Here is a 23,680-nt window from a genome sequence, read left to right as displayed (position 1 = left end):
CTAATTTTGCCCTATTTTGTCATGTGTCTCCAAGTCCCCGGTTAACCACATTCCTAATAATAGATTATAATATCTTTCTAACTCTTCTGCCTCCCTCCCTTCTTAAAGAGTGAGTAACATTGGCAATTTTCCAGTCTTCAGGATCCATTACAGAATCTAGTGATTCTTGGAAGATCATTAATAATGTCTTTTACAATCTCTTCAACTACCTCTTTCAGAACCCTGGGTATAGTCCATCTGGTCCAGGTGACTTATCTACCTTCAAACTTTTCAGCTTCCTAAGCACCTTTTCCTTAGTAATAGCAACAACACTCACTTCTGCCTTTTGACACTCTCACATTTCTGGCATTTTGCCACTGTCTTCCATGGTGAAGACAGACACAAAAAACTTATTCAGTTTGTCCACCATTTCTTTGTTCTCATTACTACCTCTCCAGTGTCATTTTCCAGCAGACTGATATCCACTCGTGTCTTTCTTTTACTCTATATCTGAAAAAAAACATTTTGTATCCTCTTATGTTACTGGCTAGCTCACCCTTCATATTTCATCTTTTTTCTCTTTGAGGCTTTTTAAGTTGTATTCTGGTGGTTTTTAAGCTTCCCAATCCTCTACCTTCGCATTCATTTTTCTATATGTCCTCTCTTTAGATTTTATGCTGTATTTGACTTCCTTTGTCAACCACAATTGCCTCTCTCTTCCTTTAGAATACATCATCATCTTTCAGAAGTATCTTTCCTTCGCTTTCTGAATTGGTCCCAGAAATTCAAGTCATTGTCCTGCCATCATCCCTGCTAGTGTGCCCTTTCATTGAACTTTGACCAGTTCTTTTCTCATGCCTCTATAATTCCCTTTACTCCACTGTAATACTGATGCAACCCATTTTAGCTTCTCCTTCTCAAACAGCAGGGTGAATTCTGTCATATTATGACCACTGTCTCCCAAGGCTCCGTAATCAAATCTGGATCATCACAAACACTCAATCCAGAATTGCCTTTCCCTCGTGGGCTCAACCACAAGCTGCTCTAAAAAGCCATCCTGTAGGCATTCTACAAAAACCCTCTCTTGGGATGCAGCACCAACCTGATCTTCCCAATCTACATGCATACTGAAATCCCCCATGACCTTTGCAACATTGCCCTTTTTACACGCCTTTTCTATCTCCCATTGTAATTTGTAGCCACATCCTGGCTACTGTTTGTAGGCCTGCACACAAGCCTCATCAGGGTCTTTTTACCCTTGCTATTTCTTAATTTTACCGCAAGGATTCTACATCTTCTAATCCTATGTCACCTCTTTCTAAGGATTTGATTTCAGTTTTTCTAACAGAGCCACCCCACCTACCTACCTGACTATCCCTTTGATACAACATGGATGTTAAGCTTCCAACTATGATCTTTTTTCAGCCATGGCTCAACGATGCCTAAACAATGCCTACCTCATACCAGCCAATCTCTAACTGTGTTACAAGATCATCTATCTTATTGTGTATATTAGGTGCATTCAAATATAAGAGCTTCAGTCCTGTATTCATCTTTTTTGATCTTGGCCCCTGTTTACACTCTAACCTGCACTGACTGCAATTTTGCCCTGTCATCTGCCTGTCCATACCCACAGTCTCACTACATACTACACCTAGTTGTACACTAACTGCCCTATCACTCTGGTTCCCAGACCCCTGCCAAATTAGTTTAAACTCTTCTCAACAATCTTGAAAACATGTCCAAAGGATGTTGGTTCCCCTTGGGTTCAGGTGTAACCTATCCTTTTTGCATAGGTCAATACCTTCCCCAGGAGAGCTTCCAATTATCCAGAAATCTGAAACCCTGTCCCCTGCACCAATTTTTCATCCACACATACATCAGCCAAATCATCCTATTCTTACCTTCGCTGGCAAGTGGCACAGGCAGCAATCCGGAGAATTACTACACCAGAGATCCTGCTTTTCAGCTTTCTACCTAACTCCCTCTATTCTCTCTTCAGAACCTCCACTCTTTTCCTACCTATGTTGTTGGTATCAATATGCACATGACTTCCGGCTGTTCACCATCTCCCCTTTGAACGTTGTGTGCCCAATCCAAGACATCCCTGCCATTCAGCTGTCTCCTTCACACCCACAGAATCTGCTGTCTGCTCCTCTAATTATAGAATCCCTTATCACTACTGCAGTCCTCTTCACCCCTCTTCCCTTCTGACTCAATACAGCTTCCCCCAGAAAAGCCATTCTACCTTCCCCCCCCCCCACCCCCACCAGTATACATTACTGAGGGTAACAGCGCAGGGGTACTCTTCATTGACTGACTATTTCCTTTCCTCTCCACACAGTCACCTAGGTTCCTGCCTCCTGCAACTTGAGGGTGAATACCTCCCTGTAGCTCCCATCTATTAACTCATTTACCTGTATGAGCCAAAGATCATGCAGCTGCAGCTCCAGTTCTTTAACACAGTCTCCAAGGAGCTGCGGATAGGTGCACTCAGTGCTGTAGATTTTGTTACCAGGGAGAATGGTCTCCCAAAACTCCCACATCTCACACAAGGAAAATACCACTAAATCTGGACCCATTCTCAGCACACTAGCTTAGTTCTAAGAAAAAAAAACTTATCAGAAAGTTATTTAGAACTGCCGCCTGCGTTTGCCCAAGCCTGTTCACGCCTAAGCCCAATGAGCCAAAGCAGGCCTACTCTAACACTGTCCACTCACACAATGGCCTAACTCAAATAGTGTACATTTGGTCATTATTTCACATTCTGGTTTATTTCTTCCTTCAAATTCCATACAATTTCCATTTTATTCTCTAGCTCAAACTTTTGGGTTATTGTTTATGAATTCTTTGAGGGCAAGTTTCTGTTACAGCTGTAGTCCAAGGGTTCCTGTAAGTCATGAGAATGCAAATTTATTAATTGTAAGTTCATTGATGCAATAAACCCTTTGCTGTTTCTACATTCATGTGCTTTCAAGCAGGAAACATTGTCTGTTTCCTCCAACGTAATGGCAAAGTATGAATAAAGTGAATTATATTGCAGGTAACCTAAATTTTATTAGTTTTCTATAACGTAGTTATGATAATATTAGTGATGCCAAGAAGGTAAATTATTGATTATTCAAAGCGATGTACAAGGCAGAAATGAAAACACTCTCCACACTTGTGATCAATTTTAAAAAATCATAGGAGACAGGTATAAATTAAATATTTTTTTTCACCGGAACAAATTATCTACTGTTGTGTGCCCAGTACATTTTTTAAGCCTTGATAAATGCTTTCATTTAATTTAAAATTCATTGTAATAATAAGAAAATGGTCATGTTAATTACAAACACGAGGAAATCTGCAGATGCTGGAAATTCAAGCAACACACATAAAACGCTGGTGGAATGCAGCATGCCAGGTAGCATCTATAGGAAGAAGCACAGTCGACGTTTCAGGCTGAGACCCTTCGTCAGGACTAACTGAAAGAAGAGATAGTAAGAGATTTGAAAGTGGGATGGGGAAGGGAGATCCGAAATGATAGGAGAAGACAGGAGGGGAAGGGATAGAGCTAAGAGCTGGAAAGGTGATTGGCAAAAGGGATACAAAGCTGGAGTAGGGAAAGGATCATGGGATGGGAGGCCTAGGGAGAAAGAAGGGGAGAGGGGAGCAGTCAGGGAGTTATAGGGAGGGAGAGGGAGAGGGAGAGGGAGAGGGAGAGGGAGAGGGAGAGGGAGAGGGAGAGGGAGAGAGAAGACAGAAAGAAAAATGGGGGGGGGGGATAAATAAATAAATAAATACATAGATAAGGGATTGGGTAAGAAGGGGAGGAGGGGCATTAATGGAAGTTAGAGAAATCAATGTTCATGCCATCAGGTTGGAGACTACCCAGACGGAATATAAGGTGTTGTTCCTCCAACCTGAGTGTGGCTTCATCTTGACAGTAGAGGAGGCCGTGGATAGACATATCAGAATGGGAATGGGACATGGAATTAAAATGTGCGGCCACTGGGAGATCCTGCTTCCTCCGGCGGACAGAGCGTACGTGTTCAGCGAAACTGTCTCCCAGTCTGCGTTAGGTCTCACCAATACATAGAAGGCCACACCGGGAGCACCGGACACAGTATATCACACCAGCAGACTCACAGGTGAAGTGTTGCCTCACCTGGAAGGACTGTCTGGGGCCCTGAATGGTGATGAGGGAGGAAGTGTAATATGTACTTATATTATCATGTTTATTCTATTACAACTTTAAGCAAGTCTACAGGGAGTTTGGCCTCATCACGTAGGACATCAATAGCGTAGCTCCTTAGCTGCCAGCTAGCTAGTTCAAATAACGTTAGCTATGCTAATAAACGAATGGCACCTGTTAAACTCACCTCAACATGTCTTTTACATTTTAACCCACCATGGGCAATAGAAACATCACTGTTGCAAACAGTGCAGTGAGCAGCACTGTCATTATTTTTCAGGTCGACTGTAAAGCCCGCCCACAGAGAAAACTGATAGGTCTACTTAGCAAGGGCCCCCAACATTTTTTGCACCGCAGACTGGTTTAACATTGACAACATTCTTGCGGACCGGCCCAGGGGCGGGGTTGTTAATCACGACCGGAATATAGGTGATATGTCAATTATAAATCAATAGCATCATAACATTTTAAGTAACGTTTGGATATTAAACACACAGCACATATTTTCCCCGTATGAACATATAAAATCATTGCAACACACCAATATTGCTGAATCAGTGGGAGCCCTGGGCTTGTTTTCCTGCAACAAGACGGTCCCATCGAGGGGTGATGGGAGACAGCGATACTCGAAGGAGGTTCCTTATGTCCAGTCTATTCCGCAATTTAGTTTTCGTTGCATTCATTGCAGAAAACTCCGCTTCGCAGCGATATGATGTTGGAAATGGAAGCAGCATTTTCAGAGCTTACATGGCTTTCTCAGGATATTTAGCCTTGACTTTGATCCAGAATGCCGGCAGAGATGTTATGTCAAACATACTTTTCAGCCCGCTGTCATTTGCAAGCTCGAGGAGTTGATCTCCTCCCGCGCTGACACGGATGACACGCGATTAAGCCTCGCGTGCGTTCAAGTTCCAACAGTGGGTGACAGGGAATGAGAAAATGTGCCGCTGACTCATATTGCCAAATCATATCGCTCCCTCGCGGCCCGGTGGATGAAGACCACTCTTAGCACGAAGAGAGACCAATCTAGATGCTCGCTCTCCCTCTCTTTCTCAAAAAAATCCATTTCCGGGATATAGTATATAATTTCCAGGCATCAGGGAGCCACTATCGATATGCGGGAGACTCCCGGAACTTCCGGGAGAGGTGGGATGTCTGCATTGTGTAACTAAGGGGAGAATGATAGACTGCTCGCTTTGAGTACTGCAGCTGTACTGCACTGACCTCCAGTACAGATAACAGCCAAAGAATAGCCTGAAAACTTTTATGAAAAACAAACCTTGTAAGCTGTAAATCATTAGCAGCCTGCCATCCAACAGGAGTTGGGATGTTTCTCATTGATAAGAGTAAACATGTCTTTGAACAGATCCATTCTGAGTATTTTTGGTACTTTGTTATAAGACCTAGTGAAAGGTACACAAGAAAAAGAACACAATCTTCTCATTTTCCCTCATGAAATGAATACCTTAAATGGTACAATGAAATCATAAATATAGGCACAAAATTAAATGTAGCGTACTATTTGTGGTATATAAAATGTCAACTTGCACACATACTAAAACATCTGACAAATCAAATTTACATGTTCATTGAATGAACAATTCTCAGTTTTCTCCACTCTCAGGAAAGTTCCAAACTGAGTCAAATACCTCAAGATTTATTGTTTGTGACCTATTTTGGGTGTGGGTGCTGATGATGAAAACAAATCTCTGACATAGTATTCTTAATGCCTTTATGAAAAGAGAAATTGCAGGCCAACTTAAAATATGATACATAACCAACTTACTTTTCTATTAAGTCCAATGTAACACCAGGCACCAGCTTGGCACTCCTTTGCATACAGAACCTGTAAGGAAGAAACACCAAGTTACCAAGTCCATTTAAGGAGATAAGCTGGTAAAATCCTGATTGTTCCAAGACCTACAGCGCACATCTTTACTGCAACTTTTTAAAAGCTTTATCAATTCACATTTTAATCCTTGGAAAAACATACACGTTTCAGAGGGAGCTGCGGAGATGAATGAGACAATTGTGAAATGCAACGAAACATGCTTAAAAATATGTTCACTAATACACCTACCCATAGGACCAAAATTAGAAGCTAATGAGAAATTATTGTTTGAGGAAAATGGACTGAAAAGAAAATTATCAAACATTGACATGCAGGGAACCAAATATTCAAAATGAAAAATACAGAGTTGGTTCGATATTCATACATATATGTTTACCTGCACCATCACTGTTTGAAAAGTTATTCTTAAAGTCTTCATAAAATTTCAAAGCCGCCTCAGGAACATGCGCATCGCCAACATTTACAGTCACAATCCTTTCCAAATTGCTTTTAAAGCTGGTGGTATTGTACTGAGATATCAAATATTTACACTTAAAATTAAAATTGGATCAGGAAATTATAATATTTGCTTAGATTAATGTTGCAATGCTGAATTGCAGGGCCAATCAGCATAGCAAATGTCAAAGTGCAAAATGCTTTCCTTTCTACCTCCATTAACATGTATAAAGAAGAAATTTGGCCACAGCAAATAGCTGTAGAGAGATTTGCGATGTTTCTCCAAATGTTAGGATTAAACTGTTTAAAGAATCACTAATGCTCTTATTGGAAACAAGATGACCTTGCAATTTCAATGAGGTTTCTATTCATATTATTCTAACTTGTCTTAATAGTCTTCTGTGACGGTTCAGGTTGAATGAATAAGTAATCATTGCACCACCAACAGGGTGAGTTAGAGCTACCCAATTTGACAATGAATGCACCCACATTTCAATGCTCTTCTTTGGCTAGCACTGCTAAAATTTTACAATACTTTGACCTGATCAGTTAAGCGGACATGTATGTGTTTTATTTTTACTTGCTCACTTGGATCTCAGGCAACCAGTTTCCTCACTCTTCTATTATTCTTCTTGGGTAGTCTCTCAGGATCATGACTGATCTCCTTCCAGTTCCGTGATGATTGGTGAGGCTGGTATGGAATCTGTACAGTGTCTCAGAGGGGGCAGGAGGCATTTGACAAAGTAGGTGATTGGAGAGTTTGGGAGGTGGTGCATTCCCCCCATCATTTACACTGGGCTTCCACATGCCCCACAACACATGGCCAGCTCGAATGCTCCTTCTCTCTGAGTGATCCTGGTACAGGGATTTCGAATGATCAGTGGGAGGCACTGAATTTGTTTTCCCTCCAGAGAGATGTTGAAAAGTACCTTTCTTTTGTCTGTCTGTTAACTTCTAGCATGAGGGTTCCCAAGAGGATGCCCATTTCAGGAGTCTATTACCTGGCATGCAAATGCCAATGCATGCCTAATAAAGCTGGATAAGTAATTAAAACCTTAGTTTTTTTGAATTTAATGCTGATATCGGTTTATTTATTCTGCCAGTGGATTTGGTGGATGTCATGGTGACAATACTGGTGGCATCTCCAGTGTTGCATGGGGCAGGGATGTCCAATAGGTGTTATAGTCTTGATCTCCAAACATCCTTTCCAAATTATCACGTCAGACATGCAAACAACATTCATAGTACTGGATTAAACAAAATCAAAACTTTAGCAGGGACGCTACTTTTCCCACATGGAGGTACGCCAACAACATAGTTTGTGTCAATGAAGCTTTATCAAAAATGATCCGGTTTCTAGAGGCTAGAGTTACAAATCATCCTGAAAAGGCCACCTGGCAGAAGGTAAACATAACAGAACCGTAATTGTTTTATATTTGGGACTAAATGACAGAACATAAAAACTCTTTTTCTACTGGATAAATGCAGTCAAGTTCATGGCAGAGTAAAGAGATTCTGAGAATGGTGGTGGGAGTAATGAGTCCAGTGCAGCCTTATCCACCAGAAAGGAAAAGTCTGATAATTAGGCTCAGCCTTGGCTGGAGGATCTACTAGCTGAGCTACTGTGCCTTAAGATAACAGCTCTTAACAACTAAAGGACAGTTTTTTTTGGACAGGATAAGATTCAAGAAACAATGTCCCCCGTTTTGAATCACTGGACACGATATTGAGCAAACTAATGAAGCTGTATTGGAAAGGATTAAGACTACACTGTGGCAACACTAACTAGTTTAACCTGTTAGCTCACTTGAAATCACTTGTAGCTCACTTGAACACAACAGTGAGAAGCCAAATAAACAATTAAAACCCTAAAATAGCATGTGAATACAGCTTTAAAGTTTCTCTGTGGGTGCTGACATAAACAAAGAAATTGTTCTCAATTAGCCTTAAGAAGCAAAGCAGAAATTGGTTATTATACATAATGAAGAAATGGCTTCTATCAATTGTAGAAAAAAATCCATTTCAAGAGTTAAAAGATTTATGATGTTTGAGTGGGTAAAATAAAGGAAGCATGGCTCCATTTGTTTTTTTAAAAAAAAACATTGCTGCTGCAAAGTGTCACTCCTGAAGATATTTAATTCATCCTAATCAAGTTATTGGACTAGAATTGATTAACAGCACTGGATGCTGAGAGTCCAGGTCAACGTGCCCGTTATGACAGGGACTATGCATGAACAAGTCTACCATTTATCCACCAGGCAAATTATACACAAGAGTCTTCAATAACAGATAGTGGCCAGCAATGTAGACTTCCAAAGGAACTCAGATTACAGATTCTGCAACTTTTCAGCTATTCAAGTCCATCTGCGTCTGATGTATATACACATACAATCCATTAAAAATACTGCACATTTCATTGACCTTATCATCCACAATCTTGCAGGAGATATATTCGAGGTTTTTGACTTTTTCTTGTGAAAATGTGTTACCCTCTGCGCAGAGCAGAAGTGACAACGGAGTAGTAGGATTAAATATTTTTACTGAGTCACAATGACCTTGGTACACGTGGGGCAACTTGCAGCGTGAGAACAACAAAATGTGCCCGAGATGGAAAACATGCACACTTGAAAACCCGCACAAAAAAAAAAGAGCCTAACGTGGATAGGAGGCCCAATCTATTTACCATGTGATCAATCAACTGCATCCACACTTGCCACATTATTGGAATCATTCCAATATAGTTCAGTATGCTTTCGGGCAGGTAATTAAAATGCTGCTCTATAATTCCAGAATAGTTTCCCTTTGGTTTGGAATCCCAGGGAAGCAGCATCCAAACATCTGTCCCACCAAAACAGTAGGCATACACAAGGCGTCTGCTGCAGAGAACCTTCTCTCAGATTCTTCGTATTCAGTGAGGATGCTAGAGGAAACTGAATTTGGTTTTGTGCCCTTCTTGTGAAAGCAGACTTGGAGAACAACTAACATTAACATTCTCCCTGTCACCACATCAGATTCTAGTGTAAACTCTAGTTCCCTCCAACATTCTAACAACACTCTGCTTCTTGGCTTAATTGACTATTGTAAAACTAGCCTTTGTGAAGTTAGCTAGTGGGACAATCAATGGATTGTTAGTAGGAATGAGTGAAGGAAAAGCTTTCAGGGGAAAAGGAGCAAAGAAATGTTCTTTGAGTTGGCATAGAACTTAAAGGGCTGAATGGCCTTCTGCCAAGTTCCCAAAAAAACAACTAAATCAGCACAGCAAAATTTACATCAATCATTTTACATCTCATTGCTGGATTTTCAAAAAGCTTTTGACAAGTTTCCATACACAGACGGATCAGAATCCATAGGGATAAAGCTTGAATTCAAGCAGGCCAGCTGTACTTCCTTAAGTAGAATATAGAAATTAGTATAAACACAAGATTGCAAAAATACTGGAAATCTTGAGCAACACACACAAAATGCTGGAGAGGAATAACGAGTTGAGACCCTTCATCAGGACTGCTTATTCCTTACCATAGTTACTGAATGATTTACTGAGTTCCTCCAAAATTTTGTGTGTGTTACTCTAGAAACTAATGTTCCTGGTTCTTCCACATGGGCAGTGCTCTGGTGTGAGAGGCTTAACGTTCACATTTATGACTGTGAAGGGTTGTACTGTGAGAAGAAAGCATACAAGCTGGAATAGATTAAAGGGTGATCTGGTTAAGGTCCTAAAGATTTTGAAAGAAATTGATTGGATTGAAAGTAATTTTTGCTCACGATATAGATCTCAGACAAGGTGACATCGATTAAAACCAACCCACTCAGGAGAGATGGTTAAAAGCTTCTTCATCAATGTACAGAGGTAAAAGTAGTGGACACCAGATCAATTAAATAGCTTTACACTGGTCATGACAGATCTTTATATGCTAAGTGTGTTAAGAAAATGGAGCTAAGAAGAATGGATCAAGTAAATATAAATGTCAGCTATTAACTCACAGAACAGGTGCTGAGGGATTAATAGTTTACTCCTGTTTCTATCCTCAGTGGCCACTTTATTAGATACATCTGCAGGTTAATGCAAATATACAAACAGCCAATGATATGGCAGCAACTCAGTGCATAAAAGCATGCAGACATGGTCAAGAGGATCAGTTGGCCTAACATCATAACGTGGAAGAAATGTGATCAAATCCAAATAACTACACGTTACAACAGTGGTGTGCAGAAAATCGTAACTGAACGCATAACGCATCGAACCTTGAAGTGGATGGGCTGCAGCAGTAGAAGACCACGAACATACACTCAGTGGCCACTGTATTAGGTACACTGGGTACCCAATAAAGTGGCTGCTGAGCGTAAAGCCCAACTGGAAAGAAAGCTCTTCCAGAAACGCCTAGCACATCTGAGGAAGGCTCAAGCATTTATGCAAATTTTAGAGCTTCAATTGGAAAAACTCTACATAAAAGAGACCAAAAGTAATGGGAAATGGAATTAATAAGACTATAAGACATAGGAGCAGAATTAGGCCATTCAGCCCATTGAGTCTGCTCAGCCATTTAACCCAGGCTGATTTCTTTAGGGAGGCATGAGGGTGTAGCAGTTAACATAATATTATTGCAGTGACAACTACCTGGATTCAATTCCACCACAGTCTGTAAGGAGTTGGGCAATTTCCCCATGTTTGTATGAGTTTTTCCAGGTGCTCCAGTTTTTTCCCCACATTCCAAAGAGGTACAGGTTAGTAGGTTAATTGGCCACAAGGGTGTAATTGGGCAAGGGCTCAATGGACTGGAAGGGCTTGTATCTCTAAATAAATAAAATAAATACATGGTATCTAAATAATCTAGCATGGGTCAGTTAATGTGGAACATCAAGAATCAGTAGAATGCTGTCCTCAGATGGCAGCAATAATTCTAATCGCAGGCAGGGTACTGGAGAGAACAAGTCTGTAAAGAGCTTATAGATTCTCCCCATCATTGGGCTTCTTCTGCTGCTCCCGTTTCCTCCCACACTCCAGAGCCATAAGGTTTAATAGGTCAATTGGTCACATGCGTGTAATTTGACAATACCGGTTCATTGAGCCAGAAAAGCCTGGTCCCATGTTGTGCCTCTAAATAAAAATAAATAAAACCTCAGAGTTGTTTTTCTATCCTTCATCCTGAACGGAGAATTGGATAACCAAATTACAAAGTAACTGGGAAGAATAGACCAACACCTCAATCTTGTTTATCCTGCTCACCAGCAGCAAATCTTCCACATGTGGTATTCCAATTTGCATGTGATTGTGCCAATTCAGTACTATAAAACAGTCTCAGGGTCAAAAAGTGGATAAGACGTTTGTTCATCATTGTTGACACTATCCACTGCACATATTTTCACAACAAAATTGGGCAAGGAAATGTTGAAATTTGCACAAATCTCTTCAGAACTGAGCTTCAGCAGTTTCACCATAAAAAATGCAAACTGAAAAGCTTCACGCTGATACAGCACTGAACTTCATTCTATTGCTCATTATACAAGCAATTTAAGGTTTGGAATATTGGATTTCAAGGGGGAGCTGGAAAACCTGTTTAGAAACCACTTAAATCCAATACCCCATGATGTTTGTGTGGAACTTCTTAAAAAACCTAACCATGTACAATCAATTTTACTTGACACAAAATCTCAACAGTATAAATTCTTCCTGTGTGGTTAGTAGTCTGCATGTCAGCTGTGGGATGTTTAGGTCTGTGTCAGGAAGCACAGCTTCCAGTTATGATCCACTCTATTTTTGAGGACATTTTGCTACTTTGAGCATGGATATATTCCATCTGAACTGATGGATAAGGGGTGACACTATACTGCGGCAGTTAGTATAACACTATTACAGAACCAACGCAAACAAGAGAAAATCTGCAGATGCTGGAAGTCCGAGTAACACACACAAAATGCTGCCAGCTAAGTTCCTCATGCATTTTGTGTGTGTTGTATGTTCTCCCCAACCACATGGATTTCCTCCGGGTGCCCCGGTTTCCCCCCACATTCCAAAGGTGTACGTGACAGATAGTTAATTGGTCATATAGGTGTAATTGGGCAGCGAAGGCTCATTGAGCTAGAAGAACCTTGCACCATGCTGCATCTCTAAATAAAAATAAAAATATTGTAACAAAATAAATCAGCTGAAACCCCAAGGTACTTCAGCATACACTAAATGTATCCAAAGCTTTTCCAGCTTGTTTTTTCAAAAGTGTAAAGTAGTCAGAGTTATACAACATGGAAACAGACCCTTTGACCTATCTCATCCATGGCAACCATAGTGGTCGCCTAAGATAGCTCTGTTTGCCCATGTCTGGCCCATATCTCTCAATATCTGAGATCCACTCTCATTCTGGAGCAAACTGTTGTCAACCTAGCACAATTTGAAGTCCATGCTCAGGGACAAGATGAAGAGTATTCCACAGAATTACACAGAAAAAAAAGATATAATTTAGATCAGAGAGCTGCCAAGGCCTTTTGTAAGCAGCTATTCTTTGGAGTTTTGGAAATCATCTTGGTTTTTATCTGGCAACGGTTGTCTTGTTCAATCCAAAGCAGTGATTTTGTTATTCAAACTGGCAGATGATCTCACTAAATAGCATCACAATCAAGTGAAGTCACTGGATAACTTGTAGGAATACTGGGTGACAGTTGGCACAATGAGTAGAGTCACTGCCACACCATGTCAGAGATTTATATTCAGTCCTGAACTCTGGTGCTGAAGGAACTCTGCATACTCGTCTTAAGTCTGCAGGGGTTTCCTGAGTGCTCCAGTTCCCTCCCAAACCCCAAAGACGTCTGGGTTTGTTTGATTAATTGCACTACTATATTTTGCCTGTACAATGCAGCTGGTTAATAGAATCTCAAAGACCAAAGTCCAAAGTAAATTTATTATCAAATTACATACATGTCACCATATACAGATGGTAAAGAGTCAATTTGACGAAGGTTAGAAAAACCAATCAGATGAGGTGCTATGAAGACCATACCATTCCATACGACATAAGCTAATTTTAACTGAGTTGACAACAGGGTATTATTTCAGTTGGATTTACTGTATGTAGGAAGAGCCTATGGATTAACATCTACTATTTGAAAAATCCATTCTAACTATACAACCACTGTGCTGACTTTATTGAAGTATAAATCATTTTCAATGTGATCTTTGATAGGAGCGGGGCTAAAAGGCCATCACATTCACCATTTACGGTGAATCCAAACAGAGCAAATGGTATTATTAGACACAAAATAATAAATATGCATGGTTTACTGTCAGTACTCCATTGCAATACATAGCTAACAGATCTTCCTAGGTGAATTCACCATTAGTACAATAATATTAAGGTGAAAGCAAATACATTTAAGCAGCTGTTAGACAGACACTTGAATATGTGGGGATATGGATCATGTGCAAGTACAACAAATCCAGTTTAGTTTGGCATCATGTTTGTCACAGACATCATGGCCCAAAGAGCCTGTTCTGTATTGTACTGCTTTATATTTTCTGCTCTGAATGCACATTTTAAAAAAAACACAAACTCAAAAATAGGTAATTTTATGACAAACTGCATTTATGAAATTTAACGTTTAAGACCTAATTTAAATTGGCATTTAGATGAAACTGTTGAAGAAACAGTGAAATGACAAGCTGGCAAATGTTAAAATTAATCCTTGATGATCAAATTATAAATGCATTTCCTGAAGTTGTACTTGCACACATTACAAGTCCTAAGCGGGAAATTATGACATTATTACCAACAATTACTGGCTATCAACTAAAATAATTGCATTTTAAACACATTGCTTATCAAACTAAACGTACTTATCATATAATTTCTTGATTTAAACATGAACTACTGAGGCATCAGCATCCATTTTAGAGAGAAGGTACTTTTATCTTCTGAGGACTTTTTCCACAATAGAGTGCTATTAGAATTTTTTCTGTCCAAAGTGACAGCTGCTTTTGTAAATTTAAGCTGCAAAACCCGACTACTCAATGGATATGGGCCAAACATGGGAAGTTGGGATGAGTTGGGTGGGCACCATGGTTGGCATGGACTCAATGGACCAAATGGCCTGTGCCCATGCTGTTCTACTCTATGCTTCTATAACTGAAGTATCAAGACGCTACTTATATTGATTCCTTCCTACAATCGTAAAATGAAACAAGGAACTTAGGAACAAGTGACGTGCAAAATAGCCATTTATAACAGTTCTCCATGAGTTGTAATTCTATTTCCAGTAGACCTACGCTAGTTGATGTTGCCTCAGTATTTCACATTTCAGTAAAGGAATTAAGATCATTGTCTCCATAGTTGAAGTCGCCCTTGTGTGACAAAGTTTTAGCAACACTGATTTTGGGTACTTCTAAAGAATGCTTCCTCCAGTCCAAATCCTCATTCATTGCAATAACCCTAGCACATCCATCACCATTGTGCCCATGAAGATGTCCTCTAGAGCTATCTCCATTTTAATCCATTTATCCTGCATGTCTTCAGAGATGCCAGAGTAGCAAGGTAGACCAGAGAAAAAATGTTTGACAAACAAATAAGCAACCAAGCATTCCAAAATGACAACTATTCCGAGAGTACCAACTGTTCAGAATTTACTACTTAAAGTGTCATGTGCTACCTCTTCCAGTTGACAGAACTGATTAAATGAAAATAGCAAAGAAACATGTCATTTTATTGCTGCTATTTTGCACTGCCCCCCCACACACTAATGCACACACAAATACAGTACTTCAGAAAATGGCCATCATCAAGTGTTGTTACCTGACACCTGGGCACAAAATTGTGGTTTATCAGTGAGTTTTCAAGCCTTGAGTCACTTTCACTCACATATCCTCAATATTTTGGTGACCACACAGAAACTTTTCTTTAGGTCTTCCAATATGCTCCACTCAAGATATCATGTCTATCTCATGCATTCTTTGAGGATATGACAAAGTACGTTGATGAACACAGAGCAGTGAATGTGGTATATATAAATTTTAGTAAGGCATTTGGTAACGTTTCCCCTGGTAAGTTCATTCAGAAAGTCAGAAGGCATGGGATCCAGGGAAACTTCACTGTGTGAATTCAGAATTTGTCTGCCCACTGAAGGCAGAGAGAGGGGTAGTAGATGGAGCATATCCTACATGGACTTCGGTGACCAGTGGCGTTTTGCAGCCATCTGCTCTGGGACCCCAGCTCGTTGCGATTTTTGTAAATGAATTGGATGAGGAAGTGCAAGAGTTAATTAGTAAGTTTGCAGATGACACAAAGATTGGTATAGATGTGGATAGTGTACGAGCTTATCATAGCTTATAACAGGATATTAACTGGATGCACAGCTGGGCTGAGAAGTGGCAAATGCAGTTCAACCCAGAAAAATTTGAACTGATTCACTTCATAAGGTCAAACTTAAGACAAAGTATGGGGTTAATTGCGGGATACATAGCAGAATGGAGAAACAGAGGGATCTTGTGTCCATGTCCATAGATTCCTCAAAGCTGCGAAGCAAGCTAATAGGATTGTTACAAAAGTACAAGATGTGTTGTCCTTCATTAGTTGGGGGATTAAGTTCAAAAGCTGCGAGATAAATTGCAGCTCTATAAAATCCTGGCTAGACTAGCATTCCCCCCAGGATGGTGCCACGTACAGCGGTTGCATTGCGAGCTCCATTCCAAATCTACAGTATATGACAAGTTTCTACACTTTTCTTAGCATTTTCTGTTCAAGTAACTAACTGGACCCCCTACAATTCGCCTACCGACACAACCGACCAACAGCTGACGCAATAGCCACTACTCTACATACCATCCTTACACATCTGGAGAAGAAGGATGCTTATGTGAAAATGCTGTTTTTGGACTACTGTTCAGCATTCAACACCATAGTTCCATCCAGGCTCAACAAGAAGCTCAGAGACCTCGGCTTTGACCCTGCCTTGCGCACCTGGATCCTGGACTTCCTGTCAGATCGCCAGCACGTTGTAAGAGTGGGCTCCCTTACCTCCAACCCTCTGATTCTCAATACAGGAACTCCTCAGGGCTGCGTATTGAGTCCTCTCCTTTACTCCTGTATACCCATGACTGTATCACCACCCACAGCTCCAATCTGCTAATTAAATTTGCCAATGACACTGCATTGATTGGCTTTATCTCCAACAATAACGAGGTGGCCTACAGGGAAGAAGTCATCTCTCTGACATAGTAGTGACAAGAAAACAATCCCTCCTTCAATGTCGCGAAAACAAAGGAGCTGGTTGTGGATTACAGGAGGAATGCAGACGGGCTAACCCCTATTGACATCAATGGATCTGGGGTTGAGAGGGTAAACAGCTTCAACTTTCTCAGCATCTACATCACTGAGGACCCCATATGGTCTGCACACACCAGCACCTCTTTCACCTCAGACGGTTGAGGAAGTTTGGTATGGGCTCCCAAATCCTAAGAAGTTTCTACAGGGGCACAATTGAAAGCATCCTGACTGACCACTTCACTACCTCATATGGGAACTGTACCTCCCTTAATCGCAGGACTCTGCATAGAGTGGTGCGGACAGCCCAGCACATCTGTAGTTGCGAACTTTCCATGATTCAGGACATTTACAAGGACAGGTGTGTAAAAAGGGCCCGTAGGATTATTGGGGACCCAAGCCATCCCAACCACAATCTATTCCAGCTGCTACCATCCGGGAAGCAGTACCGCAGCATGAAAGCCAGGACCAACAGGTTTCAGGACAGCTTCTTCCACCAGGACATCAGACTGATGAACTCACGCTGACTTGAGTGTACTCTATATTACATTGACGGTCCTATTTATTATAAATTACTATGACTGCACATTGCACATTTAGATGGAGAACGTAACGTAAAGATTTTTACTCATGTATGTGAAGGATGTAAGAAATACAGTCAATTCAATTCAACTTGGAATATTGTGTTCATTTTTGGTTGAACACAATTTTTCCTCATTAGAAGCTTTAGAGGATGCAGAGGAGAATTACCAGGATATTGCCTGAATCAGAGAACATGTAGAGTCACAGTCATAATAATGTACAGCACAGAAACAGGCACTTCGCCAGTGTAGTCTGTGCTGAACCACTTAAAACTGCTTACTCCCATCAACCTGCACCAGGACCACAACCCTCCATACCCCAACCATCCATGTACCTATTCAAACTTCTCTTAAACATTGAAATTGAGCTTACATGCACAACCTATGCTGGCAGCTCGTTCCACACTCTCCCGCCCCTCCAAGTGAAGACATTTCCCCTTACGTTCCCCTTAAATTTCTCACCTTTCACCCTTAACCCATGACCCATGGTTGTAGTCCCACCCGACATCAGTGGAAAAAGTCTCCTTACATTTGCCCTATTTATACACCCCATGTAATTCTTTATACCTCTTAATTTCTCCTCTCAGTCTTCTATGCTCCAAGAAATTAAAGTCCTAACCCATATAATCTTACCTTAAAACTCAGGTCTTCCAGACCTGACATCATTCTAGTAAGTTTTCTCTGGACTCTTTTAACATTATTTACATCTTTCCTGTAGTTAGGGGACAAAAACTGCACACAATACTCCAAATTAGGCCTCACCAATGCTTTGTACCACTTCAGCATAACATCCCATCTTCTGTCCTCAATACTTTGATTTACGAAAGCCAGTGAGCCAAAAGCTTTTTTTACAACCCTATCAACCTGTGATGCCACTTTCAATGAATTATGGATCTGTATTCCCAGACCCTTTTGATCTACCACACTCCTCAATGCCCTATCATTCAGTGTGCAAGACCTACCCTGGTTTGTTCTACCAAAGTGCTACACCTTGCACTTGTCTGCATTAAATTCCATCTGCTTTATGAGGATTTGTCTAATAAAGATAGGTCAAGCAAGCTAGGACTTCTCTCTTTGGCGTGTAGGAGGATGAGAGGCAACTTGATAGAGGTGTACAAAATGACAAGAGCCATAGATCAAGCAGATAGCTAGAGACCTTTTACCAAGGGTGGAAATGGCTAATATGAGGGTACATAAATTTAAAGTGATTGGAAGAATATCTGAGGGGGTGGGGGGTGCTGCCAGAGGTAGGTTTTCTTTTAAAACACACGGGAATGGTGGCCGCGTGGAACCAGGGGTAATTGGTAGACAGCTACATTAGGAACACTTAAAAAACTCAGATGGACACATGGATGATAGAAAAATGGAGGGCTATGTAGGAGTGAATGGCTAGATTGATCTTAGAGTAGGTTAAAAAGTCAGTACAACATTGCATACAACCAAATCCGTTATATTTTCATCTTAACCCAAATGTATGGTTATGTTTTTCTGTAGTGTACAGAACCAAAACCATAAAAGTAAAAGTTACATTGCATTAGATAAATAGCAAAATAGAAAGTGAGAGGCCAATATTTTTAAAAGTCAAGAAGCTTTCAAGCAGGCCAGGAAAATCATTTTTGAAGAGTTATGTTCCATTTTAAGTTTAATGCAAGATTTATGTTCTACCTCCCGTACATGAAGATGTCTCAAAGCATTTGAAACCCAATTAAACAGATCTGAAGGGCCACCAATATTGTAAAATCAGGACAACAATTTGCACTTGATAAAGTCAAACCCATTAGTTTTTAAGTGCAATGATAACTGAAAACATGGAAATACTCAGCAGACCAAACAGCATTTAAGAAATGAGAAATGGAATTCATAATTTAGGTTGATGAACCTATCATCCCAAACATTAGCTCAGTTTTCGATGTGTTGAGTATTAACATTATTTTGCCTTTTAGCCACCTAGTCTTAATAAATCAAAAGCTTAACAGAACCATAGTCATTTATGCAATAAGATGATGTTCTCCCCTGTCACGTCTACAACTGACACACAGCTTTCCACCCATATCCAATCTTTCAGCTCTTGCTCCATTGCCTTGAGGTTAACAGCACTTCAAGTGCTCATTTGAGTATCTCTGAAACATGATGAGATTTTCTGTTTATACAGATCCTCACTGTGCCTGAAGAGGAAAAAAAATTCTACTCACATCACCTATAATCCATTTACCAATTACCAGAAATCCATGAACCCTTGAAGACACGATACTCTTCTTGTTGCCCAACTACTGCTCCATACTACCGGGACCTTCCTGTCTTTATATTGCATTTCTCCATCAATTACAGAAAAAAATCCCCTAATCCATCTTAAATACCTTAGACTAATGCAGACTACTAAGACTTTCTGTCCTCTATATTTCTCAGTATTCCACAGTTTGATCCATAATCCATTGTCTAGTTTGCTCTCTTCAAATGTGTTTCTTGGATTGAATTTCATTGGCACCTTTCAGCCGATCTAATACATTGATATCTTCTCGTAGCTACTTTTTTCTTCCAAGTTATCAATAAGAATTTTGGTATCATCCACAAACAATATAGTCTCATCCCTCGGAGTTAAATCTAAATCATTGACACATGCCAGGAAAAACAAAGAACCTTGCAGTAACTTCTGTGGAACTGCAACGCATAGAACATAAAACACTACATCACAGTAAAGACCTTTCAGCCCAGGATATTGTGTCAATCTTTTAATCTACTTTAAAATCAATCCAATTCTTCCCTCCTACATAGCCCTCCCTTTTTCTATCATCCATATGCTTATCTAAGAGTTTCTTAATGAACCTGCCTCTAACCACCACCATCAAGAGAGAATTCCATGCACACAACGCGCTCTATGTAAAAAAAAATCTTACCTCTGACATTTTCCCTATAATTTCCTCCAGTTATGTTACAGTGGCAAGCAAAAGTTTGGGCACCCCGGTCAAAATTTCTGTTACTGTGAATAGCTAAGCGAGTAAAAGTTGACCTGATTTCCAAAAGGCATAAAGTTAAAGAGGACACATTCCTTTAATATTTTAAGCAAGAAAACTTTTTTATTTCCATCTCTTACAGCTTCAAAATAACAAAAAAAGGAAAAGGGATAGAAGCAAAAGTTTGGGCACCCTGCATGTTCTATTCAAAAGGTTCAAAGGAACATCTAAACAAGCCTGATGCATTTTGGAATCAAGTCCTGTGCACTGATGAAGTTAAAATAGAACTTTTTGGCCGCAATGAGCAAAGGTATGCTTGGAGAAAAAAGGGTGCAGAATTTCATGAAAAGAACACCTCTCTAACTGTTAAGCACGGGGGTGGATCGATCATGCTCTGGGCTTGTGTTGCAGCCAGTAGCACAGGGAACATTTACTGGTAGAGGGAAGAATGAATTCAATTAAATACCAGCAAATTCTGGAAGCAAACATCACACCATCTCTCAAAAAAGCCGAAGGTGAAAAGAAGATGGCTTCTACAACAGGATAATGATCCTAAGCACACCTCAAAATCCACAATGGACTACCTCAAGAGGCGCAAGCTGCATGTTTTGCCATGGCCCTCACAGTCCCCTGACCTAAACATCATCAAGAATCTGTGGATAGACCTCAAAAGAGCAGTGCATGCAAGACGGCCCAAGAATCTCACAGAACTAGAAGCTTTTTGCAAGGAAGAATGGGCAAAAATCCCCCAAACAAGAATTGAAAGACTCTTAAGCTGGCTACAAAAAGTGTTTACAGGCTGTGATACTTGCCAAAGGGTGTGTTACTAAGTACTGACTATGCAGGGTGCCCAAACTTTTGCTTCAGGCCCTTTTCCTTTTTTTGTTATTTTGAAACTGTAAAGGATGGAAATAAAAATAGTTTTCTTGCTTAAAATATTAAAGAAATGTGCCATCTTTAACCTTATGCCTTTTGGAAATCAGGTCATCTTTTACTCGCTTAGCTATTCACAGTAACAGAAATTTTGACCGGGGTGCCCGAACTTTTACATGCCACTATGCACCCCCCCTCAAATTAGTCACTTCTGCCCTGGGAAAAAGCCTCTGGCTGTCCACTCAATCTATACCTCTTATCATGTTGTACACCTCCAAGAAGTCACCTCACATCCTCCTTCGCTTCAAAGAGAAAAACCCTAGCTCGATCAACCTATCCTCATAAGACATGCTCTTTCATGCAGGCAGCATTCTGGTAAATCTCCTCTGCACTCTCTCTGAAGTTTCCCATCCTTTCTATAATGAGGTGACCAGAACTGAACACAATATTCCAAGCCTGATCTAACCAGGGAACGGCAACTGCAAGCATCTGATCACAGGAAATTTTCTATCAATATGTACCCTGTTCTTCCTGCCATTTTTAACAGCCTGGATACACTTCAACAAAGCTTGGCAATTTATTTTTCAGAGATATTGAACTCTTAATATTTAATTCAATATTCCTCTTTAACTATACTGTCAATATCACCCTTCTGTGAATACAAAAGTACAAGTTCAAATGCAGTTTATTGTCATTCAAATGTACGTGTATATAGCACCAAATGAAACAATGTTCCTCTGGACCAAGGTGCACAACATGGTACATATAACTCACACACAAAACACCTAAGTAATATTATCACAGATAAATTAACAAATAATAAGTTACATATACAAGTTAAAAAGTAAATAGTATAACGCTGCTAGTACTTCATACATGATGAGACCTGGGTGGTGGATGGGAGTTCAGAAGTCTTATGTCCTGGGATAAGAAGCTGTTTCCTATCCTAACCGTCCTTGCCCTAATGGTATGGTACCTCCCGCCTGATGGTAGGGAGGGTCAAACGAGATTGATGGATGGATAAGAGGGATCACTGACGATGCTGAGGGCCCTGCATATACAGTGCTCCTGATAAATATCTCTAATAGGTGGAAGCGAGATTCCGACAATCACCTCAGCAGTCCTTGCAACCTTTTGTAGGGATTTGCAGTCGGATGCTTTGCAATTCCCAGACGAGATGGTGATGCAGTTGGTCAGGACACTCTTGATGGTGCTCCAGTAAACACTGGTAAAATGGGCGGGGTGGTGGGGAGGCCTCACTCACCTCAACCTCCTCAGGAAGTAGAGGCACTGTTGTGTTTCAAAAATGCAGGAGTACAATTACACTCCAATAATGCAGTACCCTTGGGATTTTGGTGGTGCCAAGCAGAATGATTTTCGGACTGCTGGAAGTTACTCTTTTTGACACTCTAACACACATTTGTAATTAAGAACACAAAATAGACTACAGATGCTGGAATCTAGAATAAATATCTGAAGGAACTCAGCAGGTCAAGGAGCATCTACAGAGAGGAATGAAGAAATTTATTCGTCTCCAAAATGCTGTCTGACCTGCTGTGTTCCCCCAACATTTTCTGTGTTGTCTGGATTGCCAGCATCTGCAGAATCCACATTTAGAACAAACGTATTCCTTCTTTCAGATATGTTGTTTCCTCTCTGCTATAATAGAGCCCTTATGCGCATTTCCTTCATTTCCCACATGCTTGCTCTCCCGCTAAAGCTTAAAATTAAAACTTCTCTTTTAGCTAATTAAAAGGCACAGAAGATTCCATTCGGCTTGGTAGACAGGGTCATTCAGATTCAATGAGGATACAACAGACTCTACAAATGTGGAACACAAGATTAAGCAGCGCAGGAGAGCACAAATTACCTCAGAATAATCAAATCCTGTTTTGCAGACAGGAAATTGCTCTGGTGGAATTATGTAGAATTGCAACATCTAACTAATGTGATTTAGGTTGACAGTGCCATAAAACAGCTCAATCACAAAGGTTAAATGGGGAAAACTTTTTATTTGACTGGCATTTCTGTCATATTTCTCAATCTAAACTCTCGCTTCCTTTTAAAGACTATTTATTAGATGGTATGATAAGATGATATATTCTGTGTTAAAAGAGGTTCTAGAATGGGGTTATTGCATGCATCCTGCGAATGGCTAAAACCTGCACAGCTGAGGTAAAACAATTATCTACAACTTAGGAGATGTAATTGCTATTAAAAAAAAAGCCTCTGCCGACTGCTTGATTTACCAGAAGGGCTTAGGAACGAAATAAATGAGTCATGTACCTCTGCAGAAATCATGCGCTCCTTTACGTTAACAACTTTGCATTCAACAAAACAAAACCCTTTAAACTTATAGGCAAAAGGCCACATCTCTGAAAGCCCTGCTTTCAGTTCAACAGACACTGACAGTAGAAGAAACTTGCTCAAAGTTCCTGAAGCAAACTGGGGGACCTTACTGTCATAAATTGGTGAATTGTTTTATCAAGCATCTCCACTCCATTCGCCAAAAGTGGAATTTCCTGGTGGCCAACAATTTTAATTCCTATTCCTATTTCTGTTCTGACATGTGCCACGATGAAGGAGCAACC

General features: G+C 40.4%; 1 protein-coding gene across 3 annotated transcripts in view; it reads right to left on the bottom strand.

Moving 5' to 3' along the window:
• Positions 1-23,680, bottom strand: part of rptor (regulatory associated protein of MTOR, complex 1) — a 491,598-nt gene that overhangs the window by 301,104 nt on the left and 166,814 nt on the right. For all 3 annotated transcript variants that reach the window (XM_072241994.1, XM_072241995.1, XM_072241996.1), the window contains exon 7: positions 5,943-6,002. In XM_072241994.1, the coding sequence (XP_072098095.1) occupies positions 5,943-6,002 (60 nt within the window). The remainder of the gene's footprint in view (positions 1-5,942; positions 6,003-23,680) is intronic.

This window comes from Mobula birostris, chromosome 24, assembly GCF_030028105.1.
Source record: "Mobula birostris isolate sMobBir1 chromosome 24, sMobBir1.hap1, whole genome shotgun sequence".
NCBI lineage: Eukaryota > Metazoa > Chordata > Chondrichthyes > Myliobatiformes > Myliobatidae > Mobula > Mobula birostris.
This window is presented reverse-complemented; position numbering and strand designations above follow the sequence as displayed.